General features: G+C 36.8%; 1 protein-coding gene across 1 annotated transcript in view; it reads right to left on the bottom strand.

Moving 5' to 3' along the window:
* Positions 1 to 200: 200 nt before the first annotated feature.
* Positions 201 to 13,870, bottom strand: part of CASC1 (cancer susceptibility candidate 1) — a gene marked incomplete at its 3' end in the record, with an annotated part of 44,791 nt that continues 31,121 nt past the window's right edge. Inside the window, exons 4-9 of the mRNA XM_011947004.1 lie at positions 13,119 to 13,210; positions 10,557 to 10,658; positions 9,569 to 9,706; positions 5,171 to 5,317; positions 2,500 to 2,603; positions 201 to 513 (exon numbers count right to left, since the gene is read on the bottom strand). Of these exons, the coding sequence (XP_011802394.1) occupies positions 201 to 513; positions 2,500 to 2,603; positions 5,171 to 5,317; positions 9,569 to 9,706; positions 10,557 to 10,658; positions 13,119 to 13,210 (896 nt within the window). The remainder of the gene's footprint in view (positions 514 to 2,499; positions 2,604 to 5,170; positions 5,318 to 9,568; positions 9,707 to 10,556; positions 10,659 to 13,118; positions 13,211 to 13,870) is intronic.

Here is a 13,870-nt window from a genome sequence, read left to right as displayed (position 1 = left end):
TTGAAGCTAGTGGCTCAACCATTAATTGAGTGTTAATGGAAGACAAGAAAAAGATACACATTAAAAATTGAGGCACTGGCAAGAAAGTGGCTCCCAGACAATTTCTAGTTGTTTAGGAAAAATCTTGAGAATACTTTAAGGGAATCTAATAATACATGTTGCATGAAGAAAAAAAATGTGTATATTTAAATGTGTCCTACCATTTTCACTTCAATATCATCTTGTTCCTCCTCAACTTTTATTTCTTCCTCCTGAATTAAGTGAGACCTTTTTTCTTGTTGTTTGGACTCTTCTTCGACCTCTTTGCTGATTGCTTTCTCTACATTGTCAATATCATCTTTGACAAGCTCAGTTACTGTGGAAGTGTGTTCTTTTGATGGTGTTGAAACAGGGTGCAGTGCAGAAACATGATCATAGTGAGTATGCAGGAGTCGTACAGCAATGTCACTTGTTGCTAATATCCTTGGAATCTCAAATCCAATTTGTGTTTCAGAGAATCTGACACTTCTGTGCCTGTTAATAATTAATTACAACAAAAAAGATGAGACCCTAGAAAACTCTAGATCTGTGTCAAATTTATAACTAAGCAGTATTTCTCTTCATTTTAATTTTGCTCCAATTTTTAGTCTGATTACATGTGCTTTCTTTGCAGGATTTGGACCCAGTTGCGGATGCTATCCTTCTCAAAACCGTTTATTGGGATCCATAACCCCACAGTCTTCTCCATCTCTGGCAGTTCCTTCTGTCTCCTCTATATGGCCTTCTTCCTGACCATCCCTTCGATATTGATATTACTCAGTGCTCCATCCTAAGCCCTCTTTCTCCTCTCCCTCAACACACACTGGATATTGTTACTTCTGTGGCCTCAATTACTATCTACACTATCAGAGGTTTTTAATAAGAGCTTTATTTTTCCTAGGGTTGGGTAGGGGTATGACGCATCTCTGAATGGACTTTAAGAGGTCCAAAAATGCCCTTCCACAAGTGCAAGCATCTGTAATTGCTTGACATTCGGAAGAATCTATGACTCCCGAAAAGTGAAGAACCATTGGTCTATATGCTGATGACTCCTCAAAATATACTACACTTCAGATTGCTCTCAATGCCTCCAGCCAGTTGCACTCTGGTATCTTATAAGTACTTCACACTCAGCCAGTTCAGCACCGAACTCATCATCCTTACAACCCCCACCCCAATCATCATCAAAATGAAACTTGTTCTGCCTGCACTATTCCTTATCTGGTAAAAGACAACACCTAATTCTCTTCTTAAACCTGGGTAGTGAGTACAGAGCTATTCATTTTATTTTTATTCATTTAAAACTACACAGATTAATTTCCTTCACTTTTCTGTACTTGACATATTTTACAATGAGAAAGGTTACTATATTGTCCCCGATTAGATGTGAACTGAAGAGTTGTTTTTTTTTTTTTTTTTCATAGCAAAAGGAAAGAACTTGGGAAATTTTGTTCTTCCCTTTTACTAAACATCAAAAATAAAGTCCAATTTTTTTTAAAAAAAATGTCACATGGCTAGTCTTTTCAGAGGTAGGATCCACACCCAGGCCTCCTAATTTTTATTCTGGTTATTTTTCTCTAAAACTCACTGCTATACTAATGCAAGTAACTTAAAATGTTTAAAGATCAAGCAGCAACCAAGTGATCATGAATTTGCCATCATCACTGTCATTCCTCAGAAAAATGTTTCTTTGTTGAAAACTACTGGGGAAACAGCACTTAAATGTCCAAGAAATACACATATGAAAATCTATTATTTTTAACAGTTCACAAAGATTCATTAAAAAAAAAAAAAATCCAGATTGCCATGTAGAAAGTACCTATCAGCCAGGCACAGTGGCTCACATCTGTAATCCCAGCACTTTTTGGAGGCCAAGGCAGGCTGATCACTTGAGGTCAGGAGTTTGAGACCAGCCTGGCCAACATGGTGAAACCCTGTCTCTACTAAAAATACAAAAAAATCAGCCAAGTGTGGTGGCATGCGCTTGTAATCCCAGCTACTCAGGAGGCTGAGGCACAAAGAATCGCTTGAACCCAGGAGGTGGAGGTTATAGTGAGCCGAGATCACACCACCGCATTCCAGCCTGGATGACAGAGTGAGACTCTGTCTCAAAAAAAAAAGAAAAGAAAAGAAAAAGAAAGTACCTACCAATTCTATTTTTTTTGGAGGGTAGAGGGGTTAAGTGGGTAAAGAGAAGAGGAAGACCTGGTATTTAATCAGTATATATTTGTAATAAACACTATAACTTTTACATGCACTAATGTTTAATCTTCAATCCAATCCTATTAAGGGACATAATCATCATTTTACTGATGATATACTGAAGCTCAACAAAGTTAAGTAACTTGCGTTAAGTAAATGGCAGGTTTATGATTCAACCTTCAGTGGGCTAATTTCCTAAAATGGGCTTAAGTCATCTGGCAATCATGATGTGGTTCAATGTCTTTCCACCTACAGGGAAAGTATTATCCACAAGGGTACCTTGGATTCTTCTTGAGGTTTGCCCACACATATAGAGTAACATTTTCATCTTTAATGACTTTTTCCATATTTCCACTGTCCAGATCTGCCAAAGTACTAGCTTGCTGTAAGAGAAAAGGAAAACATTACAAAGGGCCACAGGCCTCATAAATTATACAACTTAGATAAGTTACTTTATCACTTATATGTTGGATTCCCTTTATTAACCACCTAAAAGAGTAACTTGGGTAAAAATCAGGTTCAATCAACATGACAAAGGATTGTTTTAAAAAATTCTCTAAAGGATGCAAATGTATTTACTTACTTAAACATGCACCTCCTTTTTCCACTCAGTTTCTCCTAAGGTGTCTAAGAATTAAAGTTGCTCTTAGGTTGGGTGAGGTGGCTCATACCTGTAATCTGAGCACTTTGGTAGGCCAAGTTGTAAGGATCATTTGAGTCCAGGAGTTCAAGAACAGCCTGGGTAACATAATGAGACCCCACAGGTCTACAAAAAATTAGCTGGGTGTGGTGGTGTGCGCCTGTAGTCCCAGCTACTTGGGAGCTGGGAGGATCCTAGGTGGAAGGATTGCTTGAGTCTGGGAGGTTGAGGCTGCAGTGAGCCATGATTGCACCATGCACTCTAGCCTGGGTGACAGAGCGAGACTGGGTCTCAGAAAAGTAAAAAATAAAATTGCTTCTGTATTTCCAGGTAGCACCTGTGGATTAATATTATGTTACCTTTCTCAGTCATAACATCAGAATCATGACTTTTCATTTTAACTATACACATGCTGCTTTATCTGTATCTTATTAAAATGTAGACTATTCTACTGCAAAGTTAACCTACCTCGGAACACATCAAGTTTAGAAAGCAAAATATCCAGCTTATAAAATCCAGATGAGTCATGTTTTCACTAGTCTAATACTTAATATCCAATATTAACCATAAAACTCAAGTATGTTCTTAAGAATTTTAAAGCAAAAACTAACATAGTTTGATGCCTATTGCTCAAGAAATCAGCTGTCATAAAGGATTTGAATAAGTCAATATGCGGTTGCTAGAACGTAAAACTTTAAAATGTTGAAGATTATATTTATTATTAATTTTTTAAGTGTGATTATTCTTGCACACTTTTTGTTTTCTGTAACTGTAACTTTTTGAAGTGTTCAGGACAGTTATCTTGTATAATTGTCCCACATTGTGGATTTCTATTATTGTTTGCTCATCGCATTGTTTAACTTGCTCCTCTTTATTTTTGTACACTGGAAGGTCTAGGGGTTTAACTGAATTCAGGTCCACCACTTTCAGCAAGGAGGCATCATAGGTTATGCTGTATTCTTCATGCTGCATCCTATCAGAAGACATACGATGTTCCATTATATTAATGATATGAACTTGATCACTTGGTTAAGGTGCTGACCACCAAATCCACCCATTGCAAAGTACATTTTCCCCAATCTGAGGTCAAATACTTTGGCACTAGGAGAATTATGTATTCCTCAACAGCTTTTCACCTAATCACTTAGGTAGCCGTTGAGGATCCTTATGTGAAGCAGTTACTACACTGGGAATTGAAAAATGGTGATTTCCTAACTGATCACTGCATCCACATTAGATAGATGGCATTCTACTGTAAAGAACTGTTCTTTCTCCACTCCACCTTCCCCTTTGTTTCTGAAGTATCACTATAAACTCAAAAATTTTTATTTATTCAATTTTTTATAATTGATTATAATCATTATTCTGATATTCAAATTATTTATTCCAAATTTGATCAGTGGGACTTCTAAGCTAGCCACTTAGCTAACGGCATCTCTTTCATACAATGTCATTAGTCTCTGAGCGTTTGCTTGCCTTCTAGCACAGGAAGACAATCCAGCCTCATCTTTCACTTTTCCTGCCCCAGAACTGAAATCTCAAATCCTATTTATGGAATAAAAATAAATCTGGTTCATGCTGATATTTCAAACTGAAATATAACATTATAGTATTTTTTCTAATCCTCCTCCTCCTCCTCTTCTTCTTCCTCTTTTATTTATTATTATTATTTTTTGAGACAGAGTCTGCCTCTGTTGCCAAGGTTGAAGTGCAGTGGTGCGATCATGGTTCGCTGCAGCCTTGACCTCCTGGGCTCAAGCGATGGTCCCACCTCAGGCTCCCAAGTAGCTGGGACCACAGGCAAACCATGCCTGGCTAATATATATATATATTAGGATGAGGTCTCTTATCCTATCCTTATATATTATTATCCTAAGAATAATAATATAAGGTGAGTACAAAAGTAATTGTAGTTTTTGCCATTACTTTTAATGGCAAATAGAAATAATATTCTATTTCTTCAAAAATAAAATGTCTGGTGGGGAGCAGTGGCTCACACATGTAATCCCAGTACTTTGGGAGGTCAAGGAAGAAAGACTGTTTGAGTCCAGAAGTTTGAGACCAGCCTGGGTAACACAGGGAGATTCCATATTTACTATCTCTAAAGAAAACCAAATCAAACCAAAACAAATTACATTTAAAAATAAAATATTATCAGTTATTAAATCTGAATAAATATATGTACTTTATTCTACTAACTTTTCCATAAACTCTTGATTTTTCAGTTTAAAAAATACTGAATTATTTTATATATAACATAAAATGTTAGCTCTTATAAAACTTAATATATAAGCAAAATATCACACTTACTCTGAGAAGTATTTCTGTGGCTACATTGAATTTAAGATGAAGGAGCTCCTGCAGTTGTAGAATTGACTCTTGGTACTGTATTATATTTTTATCTTGCAAATCACACGGTGGAGTTTCCAATAAAATAAATTTCAACTTCTCAATTAACTGTAAAGTAAAATAATATTTGCATTAATTCTCAGAGAAATAGTCAAGGACAAGTGAAAAAGGGAATGTTCTATCCCTTTTGAATTGAAGAACACATCCTTAGCAAAACATATAGAAATCCTTTCCTGTATTTATTCTGTAATTTAAGATCATAAACAAAAATTTCCTCCCAAACTCCCTTAAAATTAATTGTAACACACTGAATAAATAAAAATCCATGAGTGTATAGTGTTAGACGTTCAGAAATGAAAGGGGAAGGTCGGGTGAAGAAAGAACAGTTCCTTACAGAAGAATGCCATCTATCTAATGTGGATGCAGTGATCAGTTAGCAAATCACCATTTTTCAATCCCCAGCGTAATAACTGCTTCAGATAAAGATCCTCAATGACTATCTAAATGATTAGGTGAAAAGCTGTTGAGGAATACATAATTCTTCCAGTGCCAAAGTATCTGACCTCAGATTGGGGAAAATATACTTTGCAATGTGGAGATTTAATGGCAAACACCTTAACCATATGATCAAATTTGCATCATTAAATTAATAATGGAACATCATATGGCTTCTGATAGGATGCAGTATGAAGAACACAACATAATCTATGATGCCTTCTTGCTGAAAATGGTGGCTCTGAATCTAATTAAACCCTCGGACCTACCAGTTAACTATGTGTGACAGAGCTTTCATTAGCAAGTTAATAAATGAGTGGCAACTTGTCATTATCTAAGACTGAGAGACAATAGAAAAAACAACAATAATATAACAATGATGAGGAGAAGGAGGTGGAATAGAACTACTACCATTTTTACTGACTGTTTACTATGTACCAGGAACTGTTCTAAATATTGTATATGTTTTAATGCATTTAGTCTTCATTATAATTCTATGAGGTAGATATTGTTATGGTATATATTTTATAGATGACGAAACTGAGGCACAGTGTGATGAAGGAACAACTAGTAAGTGGCAGAATTAAATTTCGAACACTGACACAGATAATACGTAGAAATTTTCTGATTTAAAACAGGCAGCATCGTAGGGTAGGGTAGTATGGACTCAAGCAAGAATGCTAGGCTTCAATTCTGGCCACCTCTCAACTAGCAGTGTGGTCTTGGGCAAGTCATTTAACATCCCTGTGCCTTAACTTCCTCATTGGAAAAATGGGGTTTATAGTACCTATCTCCTAGTGTTACCATGAGAACTCAGAAAGTTAGTATTTCCAAAGCTTGGCATAGATTAAGTAGTACATAAGAGCTTATTAAATAAATTTGAAAATTTGGAAATTGGTGTTTACTATGGGGCCATTTCCTTCTGTTACTGCTATCCAACTCCACTTGTTCTGCAGCTTTCTGCTTTCGTTTCCTATTGCTGTGATTACTCCCCTCTTCTGTCTCCTGTGTTACTGAACTTATCCTTTTCTCATCTTTTTTGCTCTTTATTACTTGTACTTCTGACTCCTCATTCTTGTAACAGGAAGATGTCCCTTGCAGCTCATCACTGGTGAACTCTAGTACTACTTCCCACTACCTCCCTGCTAATTGCAAAGTACCAGATTCCTAAGCTGACGTTATGCCATGGCAGCTTCTCTGGTAAAGAGGATGTGTAGTAGCAAGAACACTGTATGATTAATCCACTGGCATTTAAATAGCTCAGACTGTATGGGAGACTCCTTGGGCCTTTGGAAAGTCAGAGTAAGGTCCATCTAAGGTCTCATAGTGGACTGTAAGCAAATCACAATCTATCTTTCTTTATTTGTTAAAGGACTCTCATAACTCTGTTGTTCAGATTAAATCATGCAATGCATGGTATGAGCTTAAAAGAGTCTACAGTTATACTCTCTTATGACAACATGAAGTTAAACTACAGCAGCAATGACAGGAAGCATAAAACTGTGAGGAACTAGACCAAAAAAGCACTAAAGGATAATAACAGAAATGAGAGTAGTGAATTCCTTCTAGTTTCTATTATCATGTAAGTGTGTTTAACTCTGAATTTATTTATCCTAACTTGATGTGACATAAAAAGAAGTATTTGGTCTCTGCCGCCTGTTCCTGGTATAAGCTTCTTAGAATTTCTTGAGGGCCAGGAATGAGAGAGACAGCTTTTGTTATTTATAATAAGCCCTTTTCAACCTTAGTCTGAGTTTATGCTAGTATGATGAGTCTTAGCAGATGGGGGCTGACTGCCAGAGGGACCAACCATGAGATTAGAGGGCTGAAACCTGCAGCCCCACTCCCTGGCCTCGAGGATGGGGAGAGGGGATGAAGATGAACTGAAACGTCAGTGGCAAATGATTTAATCAATCATGCCTACATAAAAGAGGTTTCCATAAAAAACTCAAACAACGAGGTTCAGAGAACTTTCTGGTTGGTGAACACACTGAAGTGCTGGAAGGGTGGAGTGCCCCAAGAGGGCATGGACGCTCTACATTCCTCCCTACAGACCTCACCCCTTGTATTTCTTCATCTAGTTGTTCACTTGTATCCTCTGTAATATCCTTTATAATAAACCAGTAGAGGCGAGTAAATGTGTCCCTGAGTTTTGTGAACCATTATAGCAAATAACCTGACCAATGGCTTGTGGCTGATTTATAACAGGCTGATCAGAAGTACAGGTGACAAGCTGGGACTCGTGACTGGAAGTGAAGGAAGACGCAGTTTTGCGGGACTGGGGTCTGCACTAGCTCTAAGTACTCAGTACCAGCACTGGATCGAAGGACACTTAGTAGGTATCTGGAGAGTTGGAGAATTGGTTGGTGTGAGAAAACCCCATATACATTTGGTGTCAGAAGTGTTAAAAGTATAAACACTAGTTTTTCTTTTTACTTAGAATTTCTCAAGTTTCTTGAATGTGAGGATTCACATCTTTCATCAATTCTGGAAATTTTTCAGTCATTATCTCTTTGAATATTGTCTCTCTTCCATTCTTCTGTATCCCTTCTTTTCCATATATTTTTAGCCCTTCTTACTCTATCATACATGCCTGTCAACTGCTCTTTCATATTTTCTATTTCTTCGTCTCTGTGCTGTCTTCTGGTAAATTTTTCCAATCCAACTTTTGATTTACTCCTGATTAAAAATTCTCAGCCGGGTACAGTGGCTTATGCTTGTAATCCTAGCACTTTGGGGGGCCAAGGTGGGTGGATCATTTGACGTCAGGAGTTTGAGACCATCCTGACCAACATGGTGAAACCTCATCTCTACTAAAAATACAAAAATTAGCTGGGTGTGGTGGCACATGACTGTAATCCCAGCTATCGGGAGGCTGAGGCATGAGAATTGCTTGAACCCAGGGGGTAGAGGTTGCACTAAGCCAAGATTACGCCACGGCACTCCAGCCTAGGTGACAGAGCGAGATGCCACCCCAAAAAATAAATTAAATAAATATTCTTAGTGGAGACATTTTTGTTTCTTATTCACTAAAGATAAGCCAAACACTTCTTATCTCTTTTTGCACAATAAATTTTTCTTGTTATCCATAATGTCTTTTGAGGTTCCCAGCCATATAGGAGTCTCTGGTTCAACTTGCCACCTTGTATGTACTCTACTAGGCTTTGCATCCTGATGGCCCTTTGAACCAGTGCTAAGCCACTAGTAGCTAGCTAGCTAGGCCACTAGGTAGTTAGCTGGGAAGCCACTGGCTTCAAGACTTTCTTACTTTCTGGATTGTTTTATGGCCTGTAAGGTTTTACCTTACTTTTTTGTGATTAGGGCAATGAATTTAAATTTTTTAAAATAAATTAGTTTTTTTCCCCCCAGTATTTTTAAGTGCATTGTAAAGTGGAAGTTTCCAGGCTAGTCTAACCATCCTATTTGCAGGAACAAAAGTTAGAATATTCTCTTTTGTCTTTGTACCCCCATTGTCTCTAACAAGAGTCTATACCTGGCACCTAGTAAACATTAAAAATCATGGGTACTAAATTACTGAACAGTGGATATTCCAACTGAGGATAAAATTACCCACTACCCCCACCTGAGCTATCTACATGAACGCATGCAACTTGATTTTTTTTCTTGATTAGACAGACAAATAATGTTTTATGATATGGTGACCTTAGCTAATGTGGCAAGGAATTCTTAGGACTTGTAAAAAGAAAAAAGAAAATGAAAAAGCTTACCAATTACTTCTTTTGCTAAGGGTTCAGAAGCAGTAGTGTTATTATTTGGCAAGTAATATATTAATTTATTTTTATTTTGAGTTAATATCAGACTATTTGTAATAGCCAGTTTATAGGAAAATACATAAACACCTACATTTAGCACTACTTTACTCTTCTCAATCACTTCCTCAAAAGTCTCATTTGTTTTCTCTTTCCACAAACTAATAAACGTGTTCATTTCTTGGGCTACTGAAGGATCAGGACTCCCATCACATTGAATGTAGTGTTTCCACTGTGGAATAAAAACGTTTAAAGGTTCACACTGATGAAGATTCAACCAAAGATTAAATGACTTCTTTTTTGAAGTATAAATTCTTATAACCTAGTTTAACCAACTTAGATAAAAACGTGATAGCTTTAACCATTAACTTGAGAGAGCTCCAAAATAACCAAATTCTTATTTATCCAAGTAATTTCTAATACTTAACATTCAGATACATAGAAGCACTAATTACTTTCAGATTTTTATTTTTAAAGCATTATTTATAAGTAGTTTTTGTTTTGTTTAGTTTTCCTCTCTAATCATAGAGCTGCTTATTTGCAAAGGCCAACACTTGGGCTAATATCTACTTCCCAAGTTATTACTAATGTCTAGTTGCCACTGGCATTTTAGTACGAGGCCTTCCATTCATTTTGTGGTTTATGCAGATTTCACATTTGTAATCATATTGTACTGTACTGAGAATTTTTCACTTAAGATTATACCACAATCTTTAGCCATATTATAGTTTTTCATTTTTCTTCTGATATTCACCTACATTATTTCCAAAGTTATGCTGTTGTGAGCAAGACGAGACTGCCTTAAGCACAAAGCTTTTACGTTTTAATTTAGCATAATTTCCCTAGTATACATTCCCAACAATTGAGTCAGTGTCGAAGAATATAAACATTTCAAGGACAATATTACTGACAAATAGCTTTCTACAAAGTTATGTTACTTTACTTTGCCATAAGCAATCAATTTGTCAGATGAGAGGGTTTTTTAAAACAGATAAATTTAAAGTTTCTTGGCATCAAAATTGGACTACAACTCCATCTTGTGGTGACAAAAGTATTAGCTAAAAAAGAGAAATCAGTCTTACCCGAGAAAGCAATCTAGTCTCCTGTTTCAATTTCTCTGCTTCAGGAAAACACCTCTCTAATAAATAAAGTTCTTCAAGTTCTTCATTTCTCCTTTCTAGATCCTGTTGCACAAGGACAGATATATTGATCTGCTCTTTAATTTTAGCTTTTTGTTTCACAATTAGCATCTAAAACACGTGGCTAAATATATAACTGTAGTTCCAAAATGAATATTAAAATTAGTTTGAATATAACTGATATCTCCAAAAGGTTTCATCTGTAACAGTGGCTTACAAAGTGTGATCTATAGACTCTTGGTGGCTCTAGGACTTGGGATCTGTGAGGTCAAATCTATTTCCATAATTATATTAACATTATCTGACTTTTTCATCGTGTACCTATTTGCACTGATTGTGCAAGATGGTGTGAAAGTGCTGATGTCTTAGCACAAATCAGACAGTGACCCCAAACTGTACTATTTCTACGGGGAGAGGTGAGGGGAAGGAACCAGCTTGACAAAAGAATGCCCGGATGGACAGGTACAGTGACTCACAACTGTAATCCCAGCCTTTGGGAGGCCGAGGCACGCAGATCACGAGGTCAGGAGTTTGAGACCAGCCAACATGGTGAAACCCCGTCTCGACCAAAAATGCAAAAATTAGCCAGGTATGGTGGCGTGTGCCTGTAAGCCCAGCTACTCGGGAGGCTGAGGCGGGAGAACTGCTTGACCCTGGAGCCAGAGGTTCCACTAAGCCAAGACCGCGCAACCACACTCCAGCCTGGACAACAGGGCAAGACTCTGAATCACATTAAAAAAATAAAAATAAAAAAAAAAGAATGCCCTGATGAAGAGGTGAAAAATTATTAATTGTATTAAAACTCAACCCTAAGTCCATGTCTTTTTAATATCCTGTTGGATAAAATGGGAAGTAAGCACAAAGCTCTTCTGTTGCATATCAAATGACAATACTGTCTTGAGAAATATCACTTGTGCAATTATTTGACTATTTTGGCAGACATTCTCTCAAAAATGAATGAATGGAGTGTGTCACTTTAAGGATACAACTCAAAATATTTATTGCCAATGATAAAATTCAAGCTTTCAGGCAAAAATTCAAATTTTAGAAAACTTGTATCTATCACTGTAAGTTTGAAAGTATTCCAATCTTTAAAAACTTCTGGTTTGGGCCTGGTGTGGTGGCTCACATCTGTAATCTCAGCACTTTGGGAGGCAGGGGTGCATGGATCACAAGGTCAGGAGTTCGAGACCAACCTGGCCCTGTCTCTACTATAAATACAAAAATTAGCCGGGCGCAGTGGTGGCCACCTGTAATCTCTGCTACTCAGGAGGCTGAGGCAGGAGAATCACTTGAACCTGGGAGGTGGAGGTTGCAGTGAGCCGAGATCATACCATTGCACTCTAGCCTGGGTGACAGAACAAGACTCCGTCTCAAAACAAAACGAAAAAACTTCTGATTTGATTGGTGATTATACTAATGTATGTGATTTTTGATAATGAATAATAAATTACATCAACATTTGGAAGCAAATAATTCAGTGAACCAAACCTTTTCAAGCAAGCAACACATGATGATGCTAAATCATATATGAAAACAAGATCTATTCAGAGGGTAAGATAGATCAATGTTTCAAAATAACAGAGTATGAATAGTTCATTGATATGGTTTCATATTCCACATTAAGAAACTATGACTTGTAGAGTTTTGATATAGTATCAAAGAAGAATATCCACAATTATCAGAAAGGCTATTACAATATTACTTTTTTTCCAATTTCGTATCTATATGAGGACAGATTTTCTTTATATGCTTCATACAAAACAACACATTGCAACAGATGGAATACTGAAATAGATATGAGAATCCAGCCGTCTTCTGTTAAGTCAGATATCAAATAAATTTTTAAAATGTAAACAATGCCATTCATATCCTCAATTTTAAAAAAAAGTTGTTTCTTTAAAAATGTTCATGCATTTACTTGTGTTTAATAAAGTTTATTTTTATCAACATGTAATGTCTGTTAATGTAAGCAGTTTAAAATTTTTGTTTTAATTTCTAATATGGTAAAATATTGATTGATGTAATCCACATAAACATAAGCTCCTTGGGGGGGTCTTCAGTTTTTAATAGTAATGGAGTTTGGTCTTGAGATCAGAATATTTCAGAATTACTGATCTAAAAGATTCTAGTGAAACAGACAAGTGAAACTAAAAAAGGAGAGGTAGAATTTGAATATTTTGCTTTTTTTTTTTGTTGGTTGCTGTCAACTTGTCTATAAAACGGATTCACATATGCTTTAAGGTTACAAGCATAGGCTCTTCAGCAAGACCTGCTTAGATCTAAGTCTTGACTATGCCACTGATTAGATGCTGAATTTCTCCGTACCTTGATTTTCTCATCGGTGAAATCTAGATAACAATGTCACTTATTCTACGGTAGGATTAAGTTCATGTAGGCCTAAATATTACTGGTAGCTATGGACTGAGAAGGACATTAAATGACAATAGATCTGATAGCCATAGTTTAAAGTATTCATTAAGAACATTATTAATGTTTATTTACTTTTGCTTCAAGTCGATTCCATTTTTCTTTCTCAATTCGTTGTATTTCAAGCCTTTCCTTTTCTTCTTTCTCATATTTCAAACGGGCTTCCTCTAAAGAACCAAAAAAATTTTTTTTTTCTCAGTGAACAGATCACTGTATTTTTTAGCCCTTAAAATTACTCCTAACATTTTCAAGATGTAGTGGTGGCATCTTTTGTAGAAGTCACAGTCTTTATTACATGGTAGATATGAGAAAAGTGTCAGTTCTCCATTCTTCAAGAAAGTAACTACAAGAAAACATCAAACAACCCCATCAAAAAGTGGGCGAAGGATATGAACAGACACTTCTCAAAAGAAGACATTTATGCAGCCAACTGACACATGAAAAAATGCTCATTATCACTGGCCATCAGAGAAATGCAAGTCAAAACCACAATGAGATACCATCTCACACCAGTTAGAATGGCGATGATTAAAAAAATCAGGAAATGGCTGGGCATAGTGGCTCACGCCTGTAATCCCAGCACTTTGGGAGGCTGAAGTGGGTGGATCACAGGGTCAGGAGTTCAAGACCATCCTGCCTAACACAGTGAAACCCATCTCTACTAACAATACAAAAAAATTAGCTGCGAGTGGTGGCAGGCACCTGTGGTCCCAGCTACTCTGGAGGTTGAGGCAGAATAGCGTGAACCCGGGAGGCAGAGCTTGCAGTGAGCCGAGATTGCACCACTGCACTCCAGCCTAGGCAACAGAGCAAGACTCCATCACAAA

This window comes from Colobus angolensis, unplaced genomic scaffold, assembly GCF_000951035.1.
Source record: "Colobus angolensis palliatus isolate OR3802 unplaced genomic scaffold, Cang.pa_1.0 Scaffold256, whole genome shotgun sequence".
Classification (NCBI taxonomy): domain Eukaryota; kingdom Metazoa; phylum Chordata; class Mammalia; order Primates; family Cercopithecidae; genus Colobus; species Colobus angolensis.
This window is presented reverse-complemented; position numbering and strand designations above follow the sequence as displayed.